At 43.8% G+C, this 25,634-nt stretch overlaps 1 protein-coding gene across 2 annotated transcripts; it reads right to left on the bottom strand.

The window, feature by feature from the left end:
* Nucleotides 1–624: 624 nt before the first annotated feature.
* Nucleotides 625–25,562, bottom strand: LOC310782575 (RAD52 motif-containing protein 1-like). 2 transcript variants are annotated; one of them, XM_083643254.1, is made up of 8 exons: nt 25,437–25,562; nt 19,849–19,957; nt 18,863–19,042; nt 10,064–10,198; nt 5,432–5,618; nt 5,206–5,304; nt 3,376–3,452; nt 625–2,038 (listed from the first exon to the last, which is right to left on the bottom strand). In XM_083643254.1, exons 1-8 carry the CDS (start codon nt 25,487–25,489, stop codon nt 1,964–1,966), a joined length of 915 nt encoding a protein of 304 aa, XP_083499380.1. In that variant the 5' UTR covers nt 25,490–25,562; the 3' UTR covers nt 625–1,963. The 2 variants fall into 2 exon arrangements, with proteins under 2 accessions (XP_083499380.1, XP_083499381.1); XM_083643255.1 differs by lacking the exon at nt 10,064–10,198.
* Between the last annotated feature and the right edge of the window lie 72 nt (nt 25,563–25,634).

The following is a 25,634-nucleotide window of genomic DNA, read 5'->3' as shown; positions in this document are numbered from 1 at the left end:
AACAACACTGTTTACGGTCACAAAGCGATGCAGTCTAATGTTTAGAAAAAATACATTCAGCATAGAGAATAAACTAACCAAAATATGATTTGATCAAATACAAACCAACCAAGATATATGATTTGATAAAATACAAAACATCATTAAGTGAAAAATGAGCTGAAGAGCTGACTCACAATCATGTCAACCTGGACTAGGGGCAGGACACTTTGATTGACAGCTGTTATGTTCCACTGTAACATGTATACCAGGGATTCCCAAACTACTGTATGGTCTGCGGAGGTATTGCAAGCGGGCTGCCAAATCATTACACTGTAGTAAAAAAAAGAAGGGGGAAAACAGCTTGATGGACAGGTTCTTGAAATCTAAGGGCCCTTTCAGACACAATCCGATGCGGGTTAGGGTTAGGGTAAGGTACCCTGCTCGCATTGGCCCCCCGCGCTCCATTCATAGTCAATGGGGGTAGTCCGATAGGCTCCGGCAGTGGGCGATGCAGGGGTATCCGTGAAAAACACGCAGAGGTCGTACTCAGAGCGATCCCACTTTTGGGGGATGCAGCCCTACGTCACGCTCTGCTGGCCAATCTAGACGCCCCCCCCCCCCCCCCCCCCCCCAAACACACACACACTTTCACTCTTCTCTTCTCTTCTCCCTCAAAACATCGCGGCTCTATAGCTTATCTGTTCTCTTCACAATAAAAATGCTCTGGTTAGTTTGTCAATGACAGCCTGCCTGCCTCAGCACTCGTCTTTTCCTGGTTCACTCGCACACATGCTTGTTTTGAAGGGGAGAAGGTGAAGTGAGATCCGCGCAGCCCAGACGTACTACAGCCGGACTACTATACGTTTCTACAGCCGGACTACTGTACGTATACTATACTATAGACGTACTACAGCCGGACGACTATACGTTTCTACAGCCGGACTACTGTACGTATACTATACTATAGACGTACTACAGCCGGACTACTATACGTTTCTACAGCCGGACTACTGTACGTATACTATACTATAGACGTACTACAGCCGGACGACTATACGTTTCTACGGCTTGTATCTGAATTGGGCCTAACACTGAAAATGCTGCAACATGTTTTAGATGCTGTGTTAGTGACTGTGGAAAATAAAGAGGGCTTTGAGAAAGCATTATTTGGCCTGTGTATTTTTCATGGGGTCGGAGGTGGGCTGCGAAACGTTTTGAGATTTTCAAGTGGGCCCTGAGTTGAAAAAGTTGGGAACCGCTGATGTATACAAAGTGCTGTTGGCCTGTCCATAGACCGTATCAAAAATATGGACGTAGTCACCAATGACGTCACCCATATGTTTTTGAAGCCATTGCCATCTTGAGGTTCTTGCGCAGCTCACACGTGACGGCACAAGACCAGGGGTTTCCCAGAGCCGCAGCTCCACATGCTATTGGTCCGTGATCGGCAAGCTGCGCGATCACTGGACAGGCCACCTGTCAATCATACCCAAAACATAGTGTTTTCTATCATCTATTTTAATCTAAAAGGGTGAGGTATATAAAATTCATTCCCCGTACAGTTGTGAAATTAGCTATATAGACAAAAAGTGTGTTTTGAACAAGGCTCTAAACATGTTTAATCCTGTTGTAAAGTCAGGATTCTTAACATGGCGGTGAACGGGAAACGACTCCCTTTTGGAGGCCGCCTCAAGTGGCCATTCTAGGAACTAGAGCTTTTAGTATCACTTCAGCATAGGCTGCATCTGTCCAACCCCAAGTTTGCCGCCTGGTCCACAGATTATACAACAGGTAGTGTCCACCAAGCAATCTGATTGGTCAAAGATGCTTTTCAACCACGACAATCCATTGGTTGCTGACATCACCATGGTAACCACAACCCCAGTAATGAGCGCCCTCTAGTGTACTGTTGCTGGTGGATGACTCCAACGTGACTCCCATTTCATCAATTATCTCCAAACACCCATAATTCTCTCTGTCTCTAGGATACAGTCAGGTCCCACTCTTCCTCCTCCTCTTCCTCAGGGACAAGCTCACTCCAGGACAGCTCATTCACCTGGGAGAGAGAGACATGAAGAGAGAGTTAGAGGGTCAGAGAGCGGGAGAGGTAGGGACAAAGAGAGAGAGGGGGCAGAGAGATGGAGAGGTGGGGACAGAGAGACAGACACACACACACACACACACACACACACAGTGACAGACCGACAAGCAGAAAGACTGTTGGGAATTGTGGCAGTACAGTTTCCTTTAATTAGTTATTTCTAATTGCCTCTGTTTGATAAGTATATTTGCTCATATGTTAGTACCAAGCCTCCTTGTTTTCTGACCTGCTGCTTTTGGGATTGGTTAGGTAGTCATTTCTTTTTGTTACTGCAATGCATTACCCATAATTACCATCATCGACGACGGCAGGAAAATGGATGTCCCGAGCAACGTTACATTATTTGATTTATTATCTGTTTTATCCGTTTACAAGCAAATGACTTTTTTCCTGCAATGCAGGAATAGTTTCCACCCAGTCTTAACATGAAAGCTGCGAGAAAGTTCTCATGTTTACACGGCATAAAACGGCAAACCTTTTTTACGTTTGGGCCTTCCTTTTAGATGGCAACGGCGTTCTTGGGGCCTGAAAATCTGATAACGAGTTGCAAAAACTACATGGGTGATAACTGCCCACTCTTAACGTTCACGCATATTAATTAATTGTTTGCGCAAATCATTACTAATTAATTACACAACCCTACAACTCATGGCCAGATGCATCGATTTCCTCAAGCGCCAAGGACTGGAAAGAAAACATGCCTTTTTATAGGGCTTTACTGGGTTTTTATTCTGTACTGTAACCATCTGTGTCACTCTATGATGTGGTTAAAGTTTAGTCCTAAGGTTGCATCAATCCTGCTAGAAATAGACAGAATACTGGAAGCTAGGCGTTTTTCCCTTCAAAATAAAAGCAATAATTTATTACTTGGTAAATAAAAAACAGAACAGTCGACTCACTAAGGGGTTAAATGTACTTTTAAATGTCTGTGTTCTGTGTATTTCGGATCACACACAAAAATGTTGCAACGTGGAGCTACACTATTACTTTATTTAATTGCCATTGTGAAGGTTGTAAGCAGAAGTTTCCGTTTCATTCTGTCTCACTTGAAACTGATCCGAGTTGCGGTGCTGACCTTTGCGGCTTCAGCACATTAATCGTTATCACAAACGCTGTGTGTAACGCGGAACGCAACAATGGCAGTTTGCCGTTTTATGCAGAGAGTGTTGTCGTCTAAACATGGCCTCAGTCTCTAGTTGAGCAAAGCCGACAGAAAACTGAGTCTGCCATTATGATCCATGCAAAAAAGTTAAAACATGCTGTCCTGTCCAGTCTAGTTTAGTCCAGTTTACCTGGACGAGTCCTTCTATCTGTTCAGGTTGGAACTGGTCTCCATCCTCTCTCACCTCTACCACCACTTTACCATTACCTACAGACAGAGAGAGACAGGCAGAGTTACACATCTCTGTAGTATTATTGGTTATAATGTATTTGATTTGATTTGTTTATTTGCGAAGGGACAGTGCAAGTTAATGAACAAGACTCCAATGCATTACAGCAATGTATTACAAAACAGCTTGTAAACAAGCCAGATTATAGCCAAGGCTAGTTTCCCTGTTGTCCCTTAGAAGATGTTACCTGGAATCATAAAACATCTAAAGACATACAAACATTTGATTAATTATTGATTGATTTGATTAACTAACTATGACAGTAGTGCTAATAGCAAATTAATATAGTACTAGCAATAGCAAAAGCATATTGCATAATGGGGGGAAAATACATGCATGTACAAATCACAATAATGCTTGAATGCATGATATAAAATACATTACAGTATTACAGTAATTATTTCACTGCTATCCATAAAACATCAAAGCATAAGACATAACACATGCTGCTCAACTATGAATGTGTGCAGGTTTGTTTTGTCGCGAGCCATTCCTTTAGTAGTGTTTGAAAGGTGCTAAGAGTGGGGCATTCTCTCATTTCATGTGGCAAACTGTTCCAAAAGTTGCCACCCTTTATTGATAGAACAGTCAGACCAAATGTTGTATGTCTGTATTGATAGAACAGTCAGACCAAAGGTTTTACGCCTGTAGGCTAGTCCCCTCTAGCAGAGGCCCTGGTGGCCCTGGCGGTACTGTTGGTTAACCGTCTAATATGGTAATCTAATGGGGGCGGTGCTAGGCCGTATAGGATCTTAAATATGACACAGGCATTTTTAAAATGTATTAGGTTCTCTAGGCTTAGGAACTTGTGTTTTGTCAAGATGTCAGTGATGGAAGGATTTTTTTTTTTTTTTGTCAAAGACTTTCAGGGCTTTCTTGTACAGAGACTCTATGATTTTGATAGTTGTATCTCCGGCTAGAGACCAGCTAGTTAGACAATATTCTATACGTGAGAAAATCATCGACACCAGGAACAGCCTAGCTTCATCCTCTGTCAGATTATTCCAGATGTGCCTGAAATTCTGAAGGTTATTTGATGGAGTTTGACATCTTTTTTATGTGACTCTTAAAGGTCAAAGTGGAGTCAAGAGTGACCCCAAGAGATTTGAACCTTGTCACGATATCAAGCTCTTCACCGTTTAAGAAGACACTGGAGTGTGTTACATTTTGGGGACGTTTGCTAAACATCATACAAACTTTTTTTTGGCATTCAATAGGAGACAAGATTCAGTCAGCCAGTTCTGAATGTCGTGACATTGCAGATGTGAGGACCATGGGAGACCTCCCTGAGGTTTTTGGCCTCAGTGAAGATCACCACATCATCCGCAGACATCAGGGTGTAGATGTTCTGACAGATGTTGGGAAGACTGTTGATAAAGCAGCAGGTAGTAGCACCTGTAGCAGTAGTTGTGATAGTGAAAGTAATAACAATAGCAGTATTAGCACCTGTAGCAGTAGTGATAGTAATAACTAGAACGATCGCACCGCAAATATATGCCTCCGCCAACAAGTGCAGTCAACATCCATGTCTGTCCAGACTCTTACACATTTCCCCTTGCCCATTCATCAGTTCATCCTTCAGTCCAACTGGGCGGTTGAGGTAAATTTTAAGAAATTCCGTCAAGGCGTACCTCAGATAACTAGATGACGTTAATGAACATCAGAAAATGCCTCCGGCCCGGCTGTCGCCAAGAGGCATAACAACAGCAGTAGTAGTTGTAGTAGTATTACCCAGTAGTATCAGTAGCACTCGGCTGAATGCCTGCATCAAGGCTTTTTCTCTGACCAACCTCTGGAGTTTACACCGTTTCTGTAGAAGAACCTCTGGACCTACAGACAGACAGGTAGTCAGGCAGACAGACAGGTAGTCAGACAAACAGGCAGACGGACAGGTAGTCAGGCAGACAGATAGGAGATGACTGTAACTGGAGCAGAGAAACATCAGGTACCAACTTGCCTTCCTCAGCAGTATGAGTGAAGGTCTCCTCCACCACAGCTGCTCCTCTGGCTGTGTGTCCATGCAGAGGGAAGGACAGCTCCAGCAGGCAGCCATAATGCAGCCTCGTCTCTCCCCTCCCCTCCTCTTCCTGCTCCTCACTGGGGAGCCCCTCCTCTTCCTGCTCCTCACTGGGGAGCTCCTTCAGCTGAGGAGGAGAAACCAGACCAGCCAGGTTCAACCCTGACTAGGGATGGGTACCGAGACCCGGTACCAAACGGGCCCCGGGGCCGGATTTCTAGATACCGGAGGATCAATAAGCTTTCACGTTAACGGTTCTCTTATCGGTACTGGAGTGGAGAAATTAAGAAAATAGATTTCCTATATATAATTGCTACATAAACGTTACGTTATCTTGCACATTTTATCTCACCAACTCCGTAAGACAGGCTTATGAATGTGTTTTTTACGATTTCCGAACAAGAAAAGGAATAATCGTTTCCGCGTTGCTCTCCGTCAGACGAGAGAGACACAGCTGCTGCCTGCAGCTGAGAGGAGTACTGGAGTGAGGAGGACAGAGAGGGGAGGGGCTGGGGGCGTGGCCTGACAGCACCCACCACACACAACTGAGCAGAGTAGCAGAGCAGCAGAACACGTTAAGAATGGCCAAAAGAACAAAGCGATCTAGAGTGTGGTTGTACTTCACTCGAGTCGATGGTGACAACTCATGTTGTCACAGCAAGTGCAATAAATCCTTCGCTAGTAAAGGTGGCAACACGAGCAATTTGTCTAAACACTTACCAAAGTGCATCACATTCAAACTGAGAAATGCACAGTTTTTGACAAGCTAGCTCGCCCTCCATCATCTCCTGTCAATGATGCCACGGTTGCGTTACCCAGTCTACCTCATCAGGTAACTATAATGTGAACGTGGTAATGATTAAGACGAGAGTAGTAAACATTTCCCCGCTGTTTGGGTGTGTTAATCATCATAAATCCAGTCTTATATACATCGTCAGGTGATGGCCATCCTCTCAGTTGTCATTGAGAAATTTCACTTTCAGAGCAGGGGGGATATTTAGTGATTTGGGGGGGAAGTACAGCAGACAGATACTGTCTTGCTTTATTTTTATTATGCTTTCCCTATAGCTGAATGTTGCTATTGGCACAGTGTGGTAGAAGGATATTTTAGGATATTTAAATGAATAATAAAAACGCACCTATTAAGATTTTGCAACTTTTTTTTGTTAAAGCTGAGCCTGCAGCTACAATGAACCAGCCCAGTCCCACTCCCACCCTTCCTCCCTCTACTGCTGGTCCAAGCAGAAACCCCTTCACCATGGCAGCTAGTGGGAGAATGACTGAGGAAAGGATAAATGAGTGCCACCTAACTGTGACCAGGTTAATTTGTCTCTTTTTCCCCCCGTCTCCTCTTAAAAATAACAAAAAGAGCCGACAACAACTAGTCCCATTTGTTTCGGGGGTTTTTTCTCTTAAAAATAACAAAAAGTACCGATAAGAGTACCGTTAAAGTACCGGATCGATAAGCAGTATCGATAAGAGTACTAGTATCGTTAATTTCTTAACGATACCCATCCCTAACCCTGACCCTGCTTCAGCGTCCTTGAGGACTTGAGGATTTGGTCCCAGTAAAATGTAAAAGATGCATCGGCCAAAATTCCTTTCTTTATTCAGCGGCAGTAGCCTGGAACAGTCTCCCAGCTGAGATTAAGACAATCAGCCCCTATCCCTCCTTCAAAGGTAAAGTCAAGAACTGGATCAGGAGAAACAGAACCTGGACTTAATGTGTTGTGTTATATTGTGGTATTATATTATTATATTATATATTATATTATATCTATATTATTATATAGTATATAATATTGTATGGTAATGATATGTAATGCTATAGTATATTATAAAATATTGTCCAGTATAGGTACATGTAGGATGGATTTGATGGTAGCCAAGGTGTCTGAGGTGGGGGGCGACCTGTTGTCGGCCAGCCAGTAACTGAGCCGGTGTCTCACTCGACCCTATATGTTATTAGATCTCATTTTATTTTATTTATTTTATTTATTTTATTTGATTATTTTTTAATGTATGTTTTTATTAGGATTTGATGGGTTTATTTTTTAACACATTAAGTGCCATAGACGACCTAACTCGTCTTACATAATCCAGCGCTTGAGTGCCAAGGACGGACTAACTCGTCTTACATAAAGATTTTTTTTTTTTGACGGTGGTACATCAATCAACCCCTTTTACATCTTCGAGATAATTATAGGAGCAAGAGCATGTGTGTAATCTATTTTACCGACCACTAAGTGGCGACAGATACAGAGAGAAGCCACAGCCACGGTACACCAAAAGCAGGCTTGGCGATTTTACAGTCAGGAGCCCGGAGACACACACCCAGAACGGACAGAGATCCCCTCCCCCCCACACACACACACACACACACACGCGCGCGCACACACACACACACACTCGAGTACCTTTGCGCATAAATAAGACCAGAATCGCAAAAGCTTCTTCAAAGCTCTCAGCCGACACCTCAAGAAACGAACGAGCCCGTTTTTACAGTAAGCCAGACTGCCCGAGAGCCGCCAGCAGCAGCAGCCCAGAGGAGCAGCAGCAGAGCGGAGTAGGCTGCCTCAAGATTGGAAGAAGGGGATCGCGAAGGAATTTCTCTCCCGTGTCTAACCCCCCCCCCCCTCGCCTCTCCTCTCCTCTCCTCTTCCCCGCTCCTGCGATTCCCTTCTCTTTTTTTAGGATCTGTGAGGCAACAGAAACTCGCCTGTGACAAAACACTGCAAAGCCACACCTACGGAGGGAGGAGTTTGGAGACACACACACACACACACACACACACACACACGCCCGCTGTTAGGAGGAAGGAGGAGAAGACACACGGAGGGAGGAGTTTGAATGAGAGGGGTGTTTCCTGTTGTTATGGAGGAAATTACTGTTCAAAACTATTGTTTAGAATGTCTGACGGTCTTACTGATGCCAAAAATGAATGGTTAAAGTGACTGTTTCACAAAAAGCCATTTATCTCTGAATAAATTTCCAGACGCTGAAACCATGCTGTACTCAACGGCTAATATCTACATAACTACTAACTCTGCAAACTAACTCTTTTAGACAGAGAAAGCACACATTCTATTAGTTATTTTTAGATGATTGGTGTTCATGAATTCTTAACAGAAAAGAATCCTCGGCTGTTCTAAAATGAGCCAGAATCGTCAAAAACACCCCTGGCACAACTTACCTACAGGAATGAAAACATGGCTGGCATTCAATGTGTTAATAGCACAAATTGTCTTTTATCTTATTTTATGCTTATTTTTATTGGTTATTCACTGTGCCCCACTTTCCCATATCATTCTCCCCCCTGCGTGGCAGGCACACCCACGCATTACCCTCAGACTCTGACAAGTGCTTGTGGCACTCACACTATCACACACTTACACACATCCAGACATACACACAACAGTACACATTTTATAACAGTCATCATGAGGACCGCAATGGAAATAAGCTGTCAGCTTTATTGCGTTTTTATCCTTTTGATAATGGTGGGCCTGTGTATGTATATATGTATATTGTATATACTGTGTATTCATTATCAATAAAGAACTCAATCAATCAATCAAAAAGGAAGACAAGGATCTCTCCCATAGAGACAGTCCGCATGTGTGGGAACGCCCACAGAATGTTATACGGCTGGCGCGCGAGTGGGGTAAAACCACCCATATATCTCAATGGGCTGACTCACCAAAGGACGGTGCTGCGGCTCTACACTACAGGACTGGGGATTCTAGAGCAGGTACATAGACGTCTGTTCAGATGTGCGTTTACTGCGGGGGTTAAATCCCTGATCGTGTCTGCCTGGGCTGGGCTAGCATCTAAATACTTCCTCTGCTGAATGGATAGGATGGGAGGATTTACCCCACCCTGACCACGCCCCCAGCCAGGCTGAGCCAGCTATGACGAGACATCGCCTCAACCTATTAAGGAGTGGTATTGTCACAATGCCTGAATTTTGAATTAGATAGAAATACTAAGTTTAATAACAAAAAAGTATGTATTATAATACCCTGGCAAGAGAGTAGAGACCATGGCATGTGTGTTCAGTTAGATTCAAATCCTACATTGAAGGACTGCAACATGGTTATCACTTAAATGACCTAATTCCTCTAATGTTACTTAAAAACGACAAGGTAATGGAGTACCGCAGGGATGATGTCTTTTTGTGGTCTTACCCAGAAGTCACTGCACTTCCTGGTTCCTGGTATCATACAATTGCTAATAATCTAGTGCTGTAATTTTACTTAAAGTTCACAAAATCGTGCTATAGCATATTATTGATGTTTATTATAATACATTATGGTCCACCACTTATACTTTATAAACCTTGTTATAAACATTTATACCGTTTTATGAAGCCTTATAAATGCATTCTATCTTATGAATCATGCATTATAGGCATAACCTTCATAGAAAGTGTTACCAAATTCTTTGGTCTTTCTACAATGGAAGCTGGTATTGTTCTTTAGTATCAGGTAAAGCTGGCCAGATTCCATTCATCATCATCACCTTTACCATCTTCCTCACGATTTCCATGACAACAAACACAATGTTTCTTACAGTAATAATGCGTGTGGACCAGCCATTGAATCCCAAACAGTGATTGGCCAGATCCAGGCAGCGGGCGTGGCTTAGCGGTTTGCTGTTGTAGGGATCTAACATGTAGGAGGGAGTCCGCTTGGTGCTGAGCCTCACCTGACACACATACACACACACACACACACACACACACAGAGTAAAAGTTGTACTGTGACGACCACATTGTTGAACTCAGGTAGAGCTGCAACGATTAGTTGATTAATGGATTAGTCGAAGTCGATCGTCAGAAAATTAATCACCAACTATTTTTATAATCGATTAATTGTTTGGACTAACTTTTCAGAGAAAATTATTAGAATTCTCTCATTCCAGCTTCTTAACTCATTGAGTGCCATGGACGTCTTTCGACGTCCAATTAAATAGTGACGTAGAGTGCCAAGGACGTCTTTCGACGTCCAATGCGTTTTTTGACGGTGGGACGTCGATCAAAGCCTTCTGCATCTCCTGTACAAATATTGTAGCTATTGGAGGTCTATAACCTATTTTACAAACCCATTAGGTGGCGACAGTGCTCTCCAGATTAGAGACAGGTCCTGAGAAACAGGAGGAAAAAGCCGTGATCAAAGAGAAACCGATGCATGCTGCAGCCAGAGCCATATAGATCGCTCTGTCTGGAGCTGACGTTGGCTGCGAACAGGAGTCAATCCGCACACACAACTGAGCCCCTCTGTCTCTGTCTGTCTGTCTGTATAGTTTCTCCACACGATTAGCCACCATAAAAGCAGCACCCGACGCCAAACCATTCAGCAGTCCGGTTTGGCTCTTCCCTATTGCGCTGGGAGCCGCCCGGCACACACAAACGGAGCACTCCGAAAATAGAGTGGGTGCGTGAGGCTGTGTAGTGTGGGGAGGAGTTTGCAGCTGAGGAGGGGAGGGGGGGGGAGAGGGGGGTGGGGCACGCAGGGCATCACACAACTACACCACGTTACTACATCAGAAAATATTATCTTCAGACTCAGTGAATGTGCTTGAAATGCTGCATTTCACAAAAGGCGGAATATCTCAGCTAATAATTTGAAACGCCTGTATTTGCTCAAAACGACCTATCTTCTCCGGCTCATAACTAAAGAACGGAAAATGGTATCAATAAACTTTTTTTTGCTGATGATACAATAGAGCAGGGGTCGACCGATATGGGTTTTTCATGGCCGATACCGATACCGATTATCGCGAGTCAAGCAGACCGATAACCGATATTTTGGAACCGATATACATTTGCGGTAAAATTGAAAATCTTGGTGTCAAAATTTTGAATAACACGACCCATTGTTAAAATGCATTTTCTTCAGTTTATCCAACTGCAATATTAATTGAAAATAGTCAACTATTAACATTAAGCAAAGTGGTGTGTGTGTGTGTGTGTGTGTGTGTGTGTGTGTGTGTGTGTGTGTGTGTGTTCAATCTAGTGGAGACTTGGGCATAATATCAAGATAAAGCTGTGGACTTATACTTTTAACAAACTAACACCGACTCACTACAGTACCAAAATAATAGAGGGTTTCCCTCCGCTTACACCTGACACTAACCTCACCCCCAGGCTCTCAAAGGAGAATACTGAAACAAACACGTTCATCCGTGCATCCGCTGATGTAATGTCTCATCCTCGTTTATTCGGTTCCTTGTTTCATTCTAGAGTCCACTGACGAAATGTCTCGTCCTAGTTTATTCGGTTCCTTGTTCCAAGCAGAGAGAGAGTCAGAGAGAGCAGAAAAAAAGTCCGCTCTGCTTGCCCAGACATGCCTGCCTGCCAATGTATTTTTCGGACATGCAGTGCGACTGGATCAATAAAACAGCTTCGCTACTGACAACCATGGCCATTTGATTCAAAAAGAGCGACGCTACACCGTGGACACGCACGCTACTATGGAATTAAAAACTAGTGCCCCATACACTGCTTTGTGAGGTTACTAGGCTATTTTGCCCTCTTCAACAGCGGTGGACGGTGATAAGTTTGAGTTGCACTTGCACAGCAGGCACCAACGTTACTCAAAGATATATGCTATCAGTACACAAATAATCTCTGTTATCTTATCGTTATCACTGCAACAAAGTGCATGCGCGCATTTTCAATGATACTGCTTCATCTCTCTCACTTATAGACAGACCTATCTCCACACACTTTGCACTGTGCGAGGCTGCGCTTCATACGAATCGCTCATAAGATCGTGGTGTTTTTGAAATGTCAGCGTAGGTAATTATTATGTATATTAACTTTAGTACAACTTCGGCATGGCAATATCTGCAGCTTTACCTTAACACTGTGACTGTCACACAGTCGCAACAGCCAACTAGTCAAGTCCGCTCCACAGAGGCAGCACAGCTCAGACGGCCTGCCTCTGTGCAGGCTGGAGCACTGAGGTGTCAGATTTAATCTCTGAGCAGCGCTCTGATAGGCTATTGCTCGATGTGTAACCAATCAGATAGCGCTGTGGGAGGGACATTGCTCCAGATCACACAGAGGGAACTACAGTACTGTAGGAGAGGCTCCTTCCAGCCGCAGCAGCTGCAAATTAGCGCATTTTTTTATTAAATTATTATATCGGCAAACAGCCAATGAAAATGCCGATACAGATAATCGGCAAAATGTTGAATATCGGCCATAATAATCGGCCAAACCGATAATCGGTCGACCCCTACAATAGAGCCAGTTCGTTCTTTGTGCGTGTTCAGTGTTTACATAGTAATATCACACAATATTCTGTGGGCCTCGAGAAATCACTGAAAACGCTCTGAAAACTCTGGCACTGGGAGCGTCCGTTCTCCAAAAGTGGCTGGCACTCAATGAGTTAAATGTGAATATTTTATGGTTTCTATTTTTTATGGGAGGGGTGGGGTGGGGAGGGGTGAGGAGGGGTGGGGTGGGGAGGGATGAGGAGGGGTGGAGGGGTCAGGAGGGGTGAGGAGGGGTGGGGAGGGGTGGAGGGGTGGGGTGGGGAGGGGTGAGGAGGGGTGGGGTGGGGAGGGGTGGAGGGGTGAGGAGGGGTGGGGTGGGGAGGGGTGGAGGGGTGTTTGTGCAAGGACCTTTCAACTGATTCTCTTTGGGTTGTGAACTGTTGTTCAGAACAAAAGAAGACACTTGAGGATGTCATCTTGGGCTTTGGGTGTGATCGACATTTTTCACCATTTTGACACATTTTATTGACCAGACGACTAATCGATTACTCCACAAAATAATAAGACAGATTAATCAATAATGAAAATAATCATTAGTTGCAGGCCTAAAGTCAGGTGATCAAACATGGCTGACAAATAATCAGTCAGTTACTATAGCAAAACAACATGGCTGACAAATAATCAGTCAGTTACTATAGCAAAACAACATGGCTGACAAATAATCAGTCAGTTACTATAGCAAAACAGACATTGATTGAGCCATCATGGCTGCCAGTGGACACAGTTATGAGCAATCCATCTCTGTTTGGCTCTGTTTTGACTAATGCAGTTTCTCCTGGTTGGGTGCTGCCACCTTCTGACCACTAGCAGAAACTACATAAATATCATTCTGGAACCACACAGATTGGGGTTAAAGAACTATGAGCAGTAAGACAAGCAGTAATACAATACAAACAGCGAAAGATCAGAGCGATGTGTAGTAGGCATCCTGAAGTCTGGTGGGACCATTGGATCAGCGCTCTTGACGTGTATTGTGTAGACATATGTATATACGTATTGTAACATACTAACATTATAAAAACACAATGTGTAGACATACATATTTTATAAAAACAAAAGATTGGGGATGGGACGATATATTGAAATGTAATACATCACAATGCAAAAATGTGTCAGTCCGTATGTTGTGCCAGGAACATGAATGGTGATATCAGCTCCATGTTATTCTGCTGTCAGGAATAGGCCTGCAACGATAACTAGTGTTTGTTGATTGATATAATTGCCGCTGAAATAATTGCGATAAACAATGTTGCTGTCATTTTAAGACTATTTCTTTTTGCCACTGATATAATAATATAATACTAGCATAATAATGTAATGTACACCCTTTCAAATAGTGATGAACTTTTAATTCTTAAAGGCCGGCTTTTCCGTGGGGGATATGAATATATATTAAATCTCACGCCCCTAAGGTTTTCAAATCCGTTGAAATTTTTGAAATTGGTTGTTTACAGCCTGAGATATCACCAGAAATCCACTCTGTGTGTGGGGGTGGTGGGGGGAGGTGCGGGTGCGGGGACTCGAAATACTACATTTCCCACAATGCACTGGGCTCGCGTGGCCTTCGTTTCCATGCCCACCCCTCAGGCGTTTGGCTGATATCAAACTCCAGTAGGTGGCGGTAATGCACATATATGTTTGCCAACCGCCATAAAACTCAAAGAAGAAGAAGAAGAAGGCTTCGACAATATTACATGGAGAGAAGAAGAAATAAATCGAAAATAAATCGAAAATAAATTGCCTCCAAATTGCACCAAATTTAAACTGAAGTATATATGTCGGGAGATGTCTTCATAAAAAAAAATTCATGCATTTTAAGGCATTTTCGTAGGAGTTACGCGCATCTGATGTTGTAACTATTTTCTGTAAAAATGTGTAAAAACGGGTACATTGCTCAGCGTTGATTTCGTTACTTCAACCCACCTACTACTAGATGTAAAATTTGACGAGCTTTCCAATGCCGCCAGTCACGTGTTTGTCCGTGCTTCCGTTCCCGAGAAAATCGTCTCTTTGCAAGGAGCTATGGAAAGCTAACCTAGCTACAGCAGGCTAGGTGGTCGAAAAAGATGGCTGCCTTTTTGTTTTTCTTCAGACCTCTGAAGGGGCGTGGAGGACCTCTAGAGGCGGGACCATGGCCAACAACAGTTGTAGTTCATAGGTGCTCGACTTCCGCAAGGCTGGACTTGTCGCTCTGACGCGTTTTGCGTCAGAGCGACATGCAAATAATGTGAGAGATGGATGATAGGTCAGGCAGGGAACAACCAATTTCAAAAATTTCAACGGATTCGAAAACCTTAGGGGCGTGAGATTTAATATATATTCATATTCCCCACGGTAAAGCCGTCCTTTAACCCTCTAAAGCCGAGTAGAATTCTAGAATGATTCTGCAGTTCACTGGGAATTCTCAGTTAAACCAGCATTTTCTTACTCTTCAAAACGAACAGCTATTATATATATATATATTATATATATATATTATATATATATATTTTATATATATATATATATATATATATATATATATATATATATGCTGTCAAACGATTAATTTTCTGAATCGCGATTAATCGTGCGATTAACTATAATTAATCGCGATTAATCGCGTCTTTGTATCGCATGTTTAAAATGCTATTATTTTGCATTGCAAAGCATTTTTAATTAGATATTAACTCATTGAGTGCCAAGGACGGACATGTTCGTCATTTCAATTAGTAACGTAGAGTGCCAAGGACGGACATGTTCGTCAATTGCGTTTTTTGACGGTGGGGCGTCGATCAAAGCCTTCTGCCTCTGATGTACAAATATTATAGCTATTGGATGTGTCTAACCTATTTTACAGAACCCTTAGGTGGCGACAGTGCTCTCCACATAACAGAAAGGCAAGGAAAAAACAAAGAAGAAGTCGTTATGGAAACGGAAATCGCATCGCATCCGTATGCATCGATATGCTGAAGCACGTTACTGCAGCTGTGCCTGCAGCAGCCAATCTGCTCCCACAATTGAGCCGCTCCGTGTCGGTTGCGACAGCAAATCCGCACATCCACACCGTGGAGTTGTTATTATTCAACTGGAAGCATCGTTGCCGGTGACAAACACACGCGGAACGCTGTAAAAAAGCAGGATGTCTAGCACCCTTCACTGTGCGCACAGCAAACTCAGCAGAGAGCCACCACAGACAGGAGGAGGAGTGTGCAGTTGAGGCGAGGCGGGGCGGGGCGGGGGGGGGGGGGGCACGCAGAGCAGCACACACACAACACCCAGACAGACCCAGGCAGCAGGACAGGATTGACAAACGCAAGCCAGAATATCCGATGCCCACCAGCAGCAAATGAAGACCAGCAAGAAGCTGCAACCAGCAGCGCACGCAGGGGCCAGCGCTGCTGGTTGTAGCTAAAAAATATTATTCTGCCAAACAGAATTCCCTGGCCTTCACTGTTTTATTGAAGGAAATTATTTTTGAGGTGTGACTACATTAGAAAAGATTAGCTTCAGAGTCAGTGATGTGCTTGAAATGTTTAATTTCACAAAAGGCCAATTATCTCAGCTTCTAGAAAAAAATTGCTGTTTCTGGATGAATCAAGCTATCTTCTCCGGCTCATAACTAAAGAACGGAAAATGGGATCAATAAACTTTTTTTTGCAGATGATAGAATAGAGTCTCATCGTTCTTTGTGCGTGTTCAGTGTTTACATAGTAATATCACACAATATTCTGTGGGCCTCGAGAAATCACTGAAAACGCTCTGAAACTCTGGCACTGGGAGCATCCGTCCTCCAAAAGTGGCTGGCACTCAATGAGTTAATAATTATTACCAGTGTGTCATGATTGGGAATCAAATGAATGCAAATAAATTTACTTTGTGATCTTGAATTTTAGATTTATTTTCAATTCAATAGAAGTGCAATGTAGACAGGAGGTCACAAAATGCATCTTGAATAGAAAATAAATGCACAATAATTGTAAACACTCCAGAACCGATACTTCCGGCGGCGGCGCTGTGGAGCAGTCGAAACCCAAAATGACACAGCCAAAGAAGGCTGTGTCTGAGCTAAAAACTTTGGCACTTCCATGTGAATAATGGCTTGGTATTGGAAACTGTGTATTGATAACGTGTATATCGCGTGAAGCCATTGGATCGAACGGCTTGACTACAAGTACGGGGCGATGAAGGGACAAAATAGCGGCATGCGATTAACGCGATAAAAAAAAAACGCGCTATGATCGGCGCGCGTTAACGCGCGATTAACGCGTTAATGCTGACAGCCCTAATATATATATATATATATATATATATATATATATATATAAGTTAAGTTATCCTTTATTTATCCCCTTGGGGAAATTCATCCTCTGCATTTGACCCATCCTCTACTAGGAACCTTCCTAGAACTAGGAGCAGTGGGCAGCCACTGTGCAGCGCCCGGGGACCAACTCCAGTTCTTTTGCCAGTACCTTGGTCAGGGGCACTGACAGGAGTATTAACCCTAACATACATGTCTTTCTTGATGGTGGGAGGAAACCGGAGCACCCGGAGAAAACCCACACAAACACGGGGAGAACATGCAAACTCCACACAGAAAGGACCTGGGACGGACCGGGGTTCGAACCCGGGACCTTCTTGCTGTGAGGCAACAGTGTTAACCACAGAGCCACCGTGCCGTCCCATATATATATATATATATATATATATATATATATATATATATATATATATATATATATATATATGAAGAGAAAGGAGAGTCCCCACGCACAGCCAGTGGAATGATCAGGTGCTGGTAGGTTGCAGGTACAAAGGCACAAAACAAAAGAAGGTACCATCGCACACTTAAGTATAGCTTTACTGTGATTTATTCAGCAAACAACGTGTTTCGCTGTAGCAGCTTCATCAGGTGAAGCTGCTACAGCGAAACACGTTGTTTGCTGAATAAATCACAGTAAAGCTATACTTCAGTGTGCGGTGGTACCTTCTTTTGTTTTATATATATATATATATATATATATATATATATATATATATATATATATATATATTATATATATATATATATATATATATATATATATATATATATATATATATACATTATAATATCTTAAACAAAATAAAATAAATAAAATACAGAAGCAGCACAGCAAGAAATAACAGCAAAACATGTTTTATGTAAACAAACATTATTATTATTATTGAGGTCAGATTTGCTTTTAAGGTCATGTCCATATATCGATACGTCGATAAGTCGATTAATTGATTATTGTGACAGGCCTAGTCAGGAACATGAATGGTGATATCAGCTCCATGTTATTCTGCTGTAGTAATCACTACTGAGACTCTTGACCATCACAGTTTCACAAGCTCTGCATGCAAATTATATTATTTTCACTTTGTATTAATGACATTTTCAAATTGTTGTTTACATTCTAGCGGTGAGAGAGACAGAAAAAGACAAACAGACAGAGAGAGACGGTGTGAGGTGTGTCGCCACCTTGAGCAGTGAGACAGACAGATAGAGAGACAGACAGACAGACAGACAGACAGACAGAAAGACAGACAGACAGACAGACAGACATACATACAGAAAGACAGACAGACAGACAGACAGACAGACAGACAGACAGAAAGAAAGACAGACAGACAGACAGACAGACAGACAGACAGACAGACAGACAGACAGAAAGACAGAGAGACAGACAGACAGAGAGACAGACAGACAGACAGACAGACAGACAGACAGACAGAGTGAGGTGTGTCTCCACCTTGAGCGGTGAGACAGACAGACAGAAAGACAGACAGACAGACAGAAAGACAGACAGACAGTGTGAGGTGTGTCTCCACCTTGAGTGGTGAGACAGACAGACAGAAAGACAGACAGACAGACAGACAGACAGACAGAGAGACAGACAGACAGACAGACAGACAGACAGACAGACAGTGTGAGGTGTGTCTCCACCTTGAGTGGTGAGACAGACAGACAGAAAGACAGACAGACAGACAGACAGAGAGACAGACAGACAGACAGACAGACAGACAGACAGACAGACAGAAAGACAGACAGACAGACAGACAGTGTGAGGTGTGTGTCTGCACCTTGAGCGGTGTGCTCTGGAACAGCGGGCGTGCGTCGGTGTGCCTCTGGGCTCTGGAGGCGTGAGTAGCAGAGTAGAACTTGACGAGGGCGTAGAAGCCGGGCGGGGCGAGCGGGGCGTTGGGACTGACCCGCACCAGGTACAGAGGCCCGAAGGACGAGAACACACCAAACACACACTCCTGCACACAACCAGGAGACAGCTTCTTCCATTAGTTATACCATGGTCTGGGTTAGGGATGGGCATGTTAAGTCATTTCAATATGAGTAACCGGGTACTCACAAAAATAAAAATATAAAATGGGAAAGACAAAGGCGGTACCAACGTTTGGCTACGGTAAACAGTTAATTTCATAGGCTATATGCCTGTAGAATATATATTACTATGGTAATGGTAGAGCAGGGGTAATCTGCTGTGTCTGTAGCCTGGTAAACCAGCCGGTCACGTGAACTCACATTTCATTTCCTTCTACCAGACCATCTGGCCTCAAGCCCTTTGCAGAAATTGCTAGCCAATCAGCGACCCACCTCGTTTTTTTTCCTTTTTTTTTTTCAATATTATGTAGAAGAGTACACGAACAAAACAAACAGGCTCAGACACAAGAAGGAAAAGAAAGAAAAATATACATATAATATCTACACTCAGTGTTACAATGTGGTGCTACCAACAACCAGGGGTGCTTATGTGGCTAACCTGGATAAATAAAGGTTAAATAAAAATAAATAAAAATAAAAAATGTGCTGTAGGAAATGTTGTGTTGTGTAAGGGGTCCCACGCAAGTGGTCTGCGAGGAGCCAGGCGTGCAAATTACTCGCCGCCCCTAACCTCATCGAGGTAGGCCAGAAACGGCTCCCAGATTGTTAGAAAAAGTGAGTTGGTTCTCAGTGAGTCTCTCCATCTGGCTGTGTGTGGTGCAGAGGACAGCCTGGCTGTGTGTGGTGCACAGTTAGTCCAGTGTTAAAGCACTTCATTAGTGAACTAACTCACCCAGATGGCGGCCTCACTGCGACAGGGCTGGATGTCCCAGACGAACAGAGTCTTGTTGTTCTCCACAGGAACCAGGAACTCCACGATGACCGCCTCCGGATCCATCAGGCTGCACAGACCGTTAAGCAATTACTGACAAGTCTTAATTAACGCAGAGTCAATTCATGCAGAGTGAGAGTCTTAATTACTGATGAGTCTTAATTAGTGCTGGGCTACATGGCTGAAATCAATATCATGATAATCAATCATAAGGTTTTTTTTCTCCCATATATTGATATACAGTACATCACGATGTGGCTCACGTAGGCAAGATTCCGCATGAAATTTCGAAATAATATTCTATAAGATGTGTCATAGTAGGCTTGGGGCGCTATGCAAAATGTAAACAATTTAATAATAATAATAATATTAATAATAATAATAACAATAATTAAAAGTCTAATTTTACCTTCCAAATTACATTTCTAGGCTATAATTATTATTATTATCATTACCAACAGCCTAGAAATTTGATCTTTGTTCATGCATTGGAGGAAACAATGGCAACAGGAATCATCCTGTAGGAAAAGGGAACCCACCAAAATACACTTTTGTCACTTAAAGTAACGATTATTTCTTTGTTTTTTTTTATCAATATAGCAAAAATGTGACTGTCACCTAATGGCTAATTTATACTCTATTTTCATACGTAAATAGATGCGTCCGTTTCAAACGTTATTATCGTCACTGCCCACATACTTCCATGCGTCTTTCACGTTGGTATCATGTTAAGCAATACATCCACCAGTGGGCAGTAGAGAGTCAAATGTATGAGTGTGTGTGTGGTTTTGCTGCATTTCATGCGTATCCGTAAGCTTTCAGATGACGAACAGAAAACGCACAAAATGAACGCAGAGTACGGACAGAAGGCTCTGTCCATCTCCGTCTTTAACATAGTATAATTGAGCCTTAAAGTCGAGCTGAACCCAAAAATGACTTTTCTTCTCTTTTAGTTCAAATACCTGGGTATGCAGTGCACCTATTTAACTCATTGAGTGCCAGCCACTTTTGGAGAACGGACGCTCCCAGTGCCAGAGTTTCAGAGCGTTTTCAGTGATTTCTCGAGGCCCACAGAATATTGTGTGATATTACTATGTAAACACCGAACACGCACAAAGAACGATGAGACTCTCTTCTATCATCTGGAAAAAAAAGTTTATTGATACCATTTTCCGTTCTTTAGTTATGAGCCGGAGAAGATAGGTTGTTTTGAGCAAAAAGACACGTTTCTCACTTTTGTGAAATGAAGCATTTCAAGCACATTCACTGAGTCTGAAGCTAATATTTTCTGATGTAGTGACGTGGTGTAGTTGTGTGGTGCCCTGCGTGCCCCACCCCCCTCTCCCCCCCTCAGCTGCAAACTCCTCCCCACACTAACACACAGCCTAACACGCACCCAGTCTATTTTCGGAGCGCTCCGTTTTTGTGCGCCGGCTCCCAGCGCGACACGGAAATGCCAAACCGGACTGCAGGGAAAGGTTTGGCCCTTCGGCGTCAGGTGCTGCCTTTCTGGCGGCTAATCGTGTGGAGAAACTATGCAGACAGACAGACAGAGGAAGAGGGGCTCAGTTGTGGGCGCGGATTGACCGCTGTTCGCAGCCAACGTCAGCTGCAGACAGAGCAATCTATATGGCTCTGGCTGCAGCATGAGCGGTTTCTCTTTCATCACGGGGCTTTTTCCTGCTGTTTTCCGGACCTTTCTCTAATCTGGAGAGCACCTAATGAGTCCGTAAAATAGGTTATACACCTTCAATCAATAGCTACAATATTTGTACAGGAGATGCAGGAGGCTTTGATCCATGTCCCACCGTCAAAAAACGCATTTGACGTCGATCGACGTCTTTGGCACTCTACGTCACTATTTACTTTGACGTCGATCGACGTCCTTGGCACTCAATGAGTTAATAATGTATGCCAAAAAAATCACAAAAATCTAATTTCTTTAGTTTTTCACACTTTTTCACATGAAACGTTCATTTTTCAAGATTTCATTGATAACAGTAATTTACAGTTTGCTGACTTCACCTAGTACTATCAAATTTCTACCCCATTTCAACCAATCATTTCACGACATGCAGCTATCAATCAAATCTTCATTTCAGGATAATTTTCTCTTCCAAATGAAGGGGAAAATGGCGCCTAGTGCCTGTCATCTGGCAGAGTTTCTAGCCCATAAACTAACTACTAACTTGAGCAATTATGCAAACTAAATCAAACGGTAATGTCTAAGAATGCAAATAAATTTAACTGGCTCATTAAAACACGCATTCCAGGAATATTATTTACATTTATAGCGATAATGGCGCGCGCCTCCGAGCCTGACAGCCTCCCTGGCTGTCAGGGGTCGTCTCTCGGAGATTCCAGGCGGGCGGGCAGCACCCATGCATCGGATTGTCCGCTCGCTCCGCACGAAGCCGGTGGCTGCCTGGTACTCCGTGGATCCCACTCGCGTAGCATGACAACACGCTGAATCCCACCCGATTTGGGGGAGGAACCCGCCAGGATTGGCCGATGCCAAAGCCAGTCGACAGAATTGTCAAATCAAATCATCGACACCGTATATGGTCCACCTCTCAATTTGTTTTCAGTCTGAAACGGACTCAGATGCACGTGACGAACGGGTTCACCTCGACTTTAAAGGTGACTAGTTTGCAGCCCTGTAAACTGGTAGCCATTAGTTTAGCTGCAGTTTTACAGTAAAGAAAAGCTGGCTCTTCCAATAATGGATCTCACATCGTAAATAGTTCAAAGTTGTTCTTCCTCTTCTTCAGTTAGAATTTATAACAGGCAAACATTAAAAACAACCTCACTGAAGATGTTAGGTAGCGTTATACAATTATACTGTAACGGCTAGTACTCGGGTACTCGAGTACTCATTCATAACGTCAGTACTCGAGTAACGTTTCCGCTGTTCGGGTACTCGCCCCACTCCCCCACCCCTTTAAAAATTGTCTAAATCTACACATGCATCGTTATGTGGATCTGGCAGCATGAACTGCACGGGCGTCAAGTCAGCCAGAATGTACAAGTACGTCATCCGCTTTGTTGATTTAAAAATAAAAGGCTTATTGTAACGTAAGTTGTAACCTTATTTATTTTGAGTAATGCCTTACAGCCATAGTTTCACGCCATATAACATCACAACGAGTATTTTGATACAAGGTTTGCTGCTTCGTTCGTTGAAATACCCTTTTCTCCTCCAACATGCATCAATAAGCTATTTACTTTTGTTTAAGTAATTTTCAAATATACATACTACAGCATGCGCTGGGACGCGTCATCAGTGATGTTAACTGGGGTCGTGGGGTGTTTCGGGTCTGTCAACATCATAAACCCTCGCCCAGTAGACCCAGCCGAGGCCGATTACGACCCAGACCCGCGTTCCAGAAGCAGCCGCTCACGGATCAGCCTTCCTACTCTGTCTGCAACGTTGCCCGCGGAAGGGTTGATCACGCCCAATCCGCTGCAATAGAGTTAGTGCTACGAAGGAGACAGATGCACGCTTCTTCATAGCACACGCCCGATAAAACTCATTCAAAACTTTGCAGTAGTTTACTGACTACACTGTAGTTTCCCATAACGTTAGTCACAAGAAATGTGGAGAAAGAATCGCTTTTTGGGAGACAATCGTTTCATGGTGATCACTATTTAGCTGCAGCTGTAACGTTAATCACACTGGTCAGTGGTCAGTTTTCACTTTTTGGCAGAACACCGGACCTTGTAATCCGTGGATATTGGAATTACGCCTTCGCTTGTTTCACAACAATATTGTGCCCTCCGAAGCGCTAATGCCATCCATCCAACCATCGGAGATACTGTCTGAGGTAGGCTTTAGACGTTAGCTTAGCGTCACCTCACCTAATATCACAGTCAGTCAGTCCCTCTCCTCACATGCTCCAGGTAACGCTTTCTCCATGCAAAAATGCAAACGTTATGTGTGAACAGCCCCACACACAGCAGATTACTGCTCCGTCATTACCATAGTAATCACACAGACCCCCCCCGCGCGAGTACTTGAGTACTCGTTCATAATAGAAGGAGAGTACTGGAGTATTGAAATTGCTTAAAATGCCCATCCCTAGTAACGGCACATTCAAGGCTGGTTTCGAACCTGAGGTCTCCAACTTACAAGCCCAAGACGTTAACCGTCCGACCAAAGGGACAATCCCTTTGTCCAAGGAGGACCAACGTGCTCGCTTTATCCACCCAGACCCTGGATCGCTACAATACTATACAAGTGGAGGGCAGATATGTCGCTATGGGCGGAGGAGGGCAGATATGCGGTCGCTATGACGACCAGTTGTGGGCGGAGGTGAGTAAACTTGCGGTGGAAGCAAACAGTGCATCAGGTCGAGACGAGGCCAAGTAGAGCCGCACTATGCTGTTATGTGTGGTGGAAATGAGCAGCTAATGTTACTTGTTGTCTATAGTTATCTGCCTGTCTCTCTGCCTGACTGTCTATCTGCCTGACTGTGTGTCTGCCTGCCTGTCTATCTACCTGTCTCTGCCTGACTGTCTATCTACCTGACTGTATGTCTGCCTGGCTGTATGTCTGCCTGACTGTCTATCTACTAACCTGACTGTCTATCTACCTGACTGTCTATCTACTAACCTGACTGTCTATCTGCCTGACTGTATGTCTACCTGACTGTCTATCTATCTGACTGTCTATCTGCCTGACCGTATGTCTGCCTGACTGTATCATGTCTGCCTGACTGTCTATCTACCTGACTGTCTATCTGCCTGACTGTCTATCTGCCTGACTATCTATCTGCCTGACTATCTATCTGCCTGTCTATCTGCCTGACTGTCTATCTGCCTGACTGTCTATCTACCTGACTGTCTATCTGCCTGACTGTCTATCTGCCTGACTGTCTATCTGCCTGACTGTCTATCTGCCTGACTGTCTATCTACCTGACTGTCTATCTGCCTGACTGTCTATCTGCCTGACTGTCTATCTGCCTGACTGTCTATCTGCCTGACTCTCTCTCTGCCTGACTGTCTCTCTACCTGACTGTCTATCTGCCTGACTGTATGTCTACCTGACTGTCTATCTGCCTGACTGTATGTCTACCTGACTGTCTATCTACCTGTCTCTGCCTGACTGTCTATCTACCTGACTCTCTCTACCTGACTGTCTATCTAGTACCTGACTCTCTCTACCTGACTGTCTATCTACCTGACTCTCTCTACCTGACTGTCTATCTACCTGACTGTCTATCTGCCTGACTGTCTATCTCTACCTGTCTCTGCCTGACTGTCTATCTGCCTGACTGTCTATCTACCTGTCTCTGCCTGACTGTCTATCTACCTGACTGTCTATCTACCTTTTTTCTTTTTTGTTATGTCTATCTACCTGACTCTTTACCCCGCTAGCCGGGCGCTTCTCGCTCGTGCTCAGTATGAGCGAGAAGCGCCCGGCTAGCGGGGTTATAACCTGACTCTGCCTGACTGAGATGATTGATTATACCCGAAAAGAGTTCCGAAAGGGGCAACGTGTAGGGATAAGGAATTCATTAATGCGCTATCAACATATTAGCTTTCCTACCTGCCGTTGTCCTGCTGTCTCCTCTTCCGCAAACAAGCTGCGCGCTTCCGCATGGGCGCCTGTGTGGATCGCGCACGCGCACACACACACGCGCGCGCACACACACACACGCACACGCACACGCACACGCACACGCACACACACACACACGCACACGCACACGCACACGCACACGCACACACACACACACGGTGGGCG

This window comes from Poromitra crassiceps (genome assembly GCF_964638095.1).
Source record: "Poromitra crassiceps genome assembly, chromosome: 9".
NCBI classification, from domain to species: domain Eukaryota; kingdom Metazoa; phylum Chordata; class Actinopteri; order Beryciformes; family Melamphaidae; genus Poromitra; species Poromitra crassiceps.
Note: the sequence above shows the minus strand (reverse complement) of the source record. Positions and strands in the feature narration are given on the sequence as shown.

Excerpts from the sequence above, each read along its gene's own strand:
- LOC310782575 (XM_083643254.1), bottom strand. The coding sequence starts at position 25,489 with ATGCGGAAGCGCGCAGCTTGTTTGCGGAAGAGGAGACAGCAGGACAAC. Across the intron at positions 19,043-19,848 it reads GCAGTGAGGCCGCCATCTGG|GAGTGTGTGTTTGGTGTGTT; the intron begins GTGAGTTAGTTC and ends GGTTGTGTGCAG. Across the intron at positions 2,039-3,375 it reads AGATAGAAGGACTCGTCCAG|GTGAATGAGCTGTCCTGGAG; the intron begins GTAAACTGGACT and ends TCTCTCTCCCAG.